General features: G+C 40.0%; 1 protein-coding gene across 1 annotated transcript in view; it reads right to left on the reverse strand.

Annotated features, from left to right (window-relative positions):
* wls (Wnt ligand secretion mediator) overlaps positions 1-1,366 on the reverse strand; it is an 82,418-nt gene that overhangs the window by 8,557 nt on the left and 72,495 nt on the right. Inside the window, exon 6 of the mRNA XM_032531323.1 lies at positions 397-565. Within this exon, the coding sequence (XP_032387214.1) occupies positions 397-565 (169 nt within the window). The remainder of the gene's footprint in view (positions 1-396; positions 566-1,366) is intronic.

A 1,366-nucleotide genomic window follows, 5' to 3' on the forward strand; every position in this document is an offset into this window, starting at 1 on the left:
TATTTGTGGGATGGGTTTGGATGGCTGGTACACAGCCGTCACACATCTTCACTCTGCCCAGAACCCATGCTGTTTCCTGGACAAAAATGACAGTGACATAAGACCTTTTTCCTTAAAGGCTAACTTTTTTTTATTAAATAGGTTTTAACTTTAACTCAAAATGGACACATTTAATTTTTATTATTTAAAATCCAGAAAATGGGCAATTTTGCTTGGCAGACATCAATACAGTAAAGTGTGTAATATCAAACACACACGCACGCACACGCACGCTATGGTGGAACTAAATTAAACCGTAAGCACTAAATGGCTTTAAGTGAGATCGCAGTTAGCAAACAAGTGCATGTCATTAAGAAAACCATCAAACATTAAGTTAAATGGGGTCGTGTACAGTACCATGAGGTGCTCCCCGCAGAAAATGATCCAGAAAGAGAGCAGCATGGAGTAGAAGATGCCCTGCCTGATGTCTCCAAAAAGCAGCATCCAGGTCCAGTTGAAGCCAACAGAGAACCACTCCACTGGGATGTTGATGAATGTCATTGAGATACCCAGAGCGAGGATTACCCTGAGGGAGCAAACGCAGCCTTAAAACTAGAACAGCACAGACCTCCGCCAAGGCACATCTCACAATGTGAATACATTTGGAATGTTTCTCATTATTCAGCCACCACATGAATGCTGCACAAATGCCCTAACTTGCAACTAAAGTAGTAAGCAAAGTAGCAATCATTACCAACAACAGGAGGGTAGCAGGATTATATAATTTTTTTATGAATTTGTGCCATCATAAACACCACGCATGTGTTTAAATACAGCTATTGATGCTTAAGGATTTCTTTACATTTCAAATAGATATCAATAGCGACATACTTCCTGTAGCATTAGCACCCATGCAGTGTTGAGATTAAACCAGCTAAAACATTTGAGGTAACTTTCCTTTGCAAACTTTTATTTTTTTTGTTTTATTAATTGTTACAGTTTTGGCAGATTCAATTTATGGTCACTTTAATTGGGCATTGCACCGGAATTTGGAGTACATCTTTTACACTGACACAATCAATGTTTTAAAGCAAGGGTACATCTGCGTCCGCTGAAGCACGCTCATTAAATCTTGATATATTATTGATTAGATTAGCCATTCAGCTAGAAGTACAGTGTTCCTACTGACCTGTCCAATTCTACACGATGTCCTACCTTTCCTAACCTCCCTCAACATCAAGACATTTAGAGAGAAATAAGGCAATGAATTACGAACAATCGGCCTACAAAAAGACAGAACGGAGGTCATTTTCCATCTGCAGCAGGTCCCGGCCTGCCGCCAATAGATGAAAGGCAAAACCCTGTGTGTGTGTGTGTGTGTGTGTGT

The sequence above is a fragment of the Etheostoma spectabile genome, chromosome 12 (genome assembly GCF_008692095.1).
Source record: "Etheostoma spectabile isolate EspeVRDwgs_2016 chromosome 12, UIUC_Espe_1.0, whole genome shotgun sequence".
Classification (NCBI taxonomy): Eukaryota; Metazoa; Chordata; class Actinopteri; order Perciformes; family Percidae; genus Etheostoma; species Etheostoma spectabile.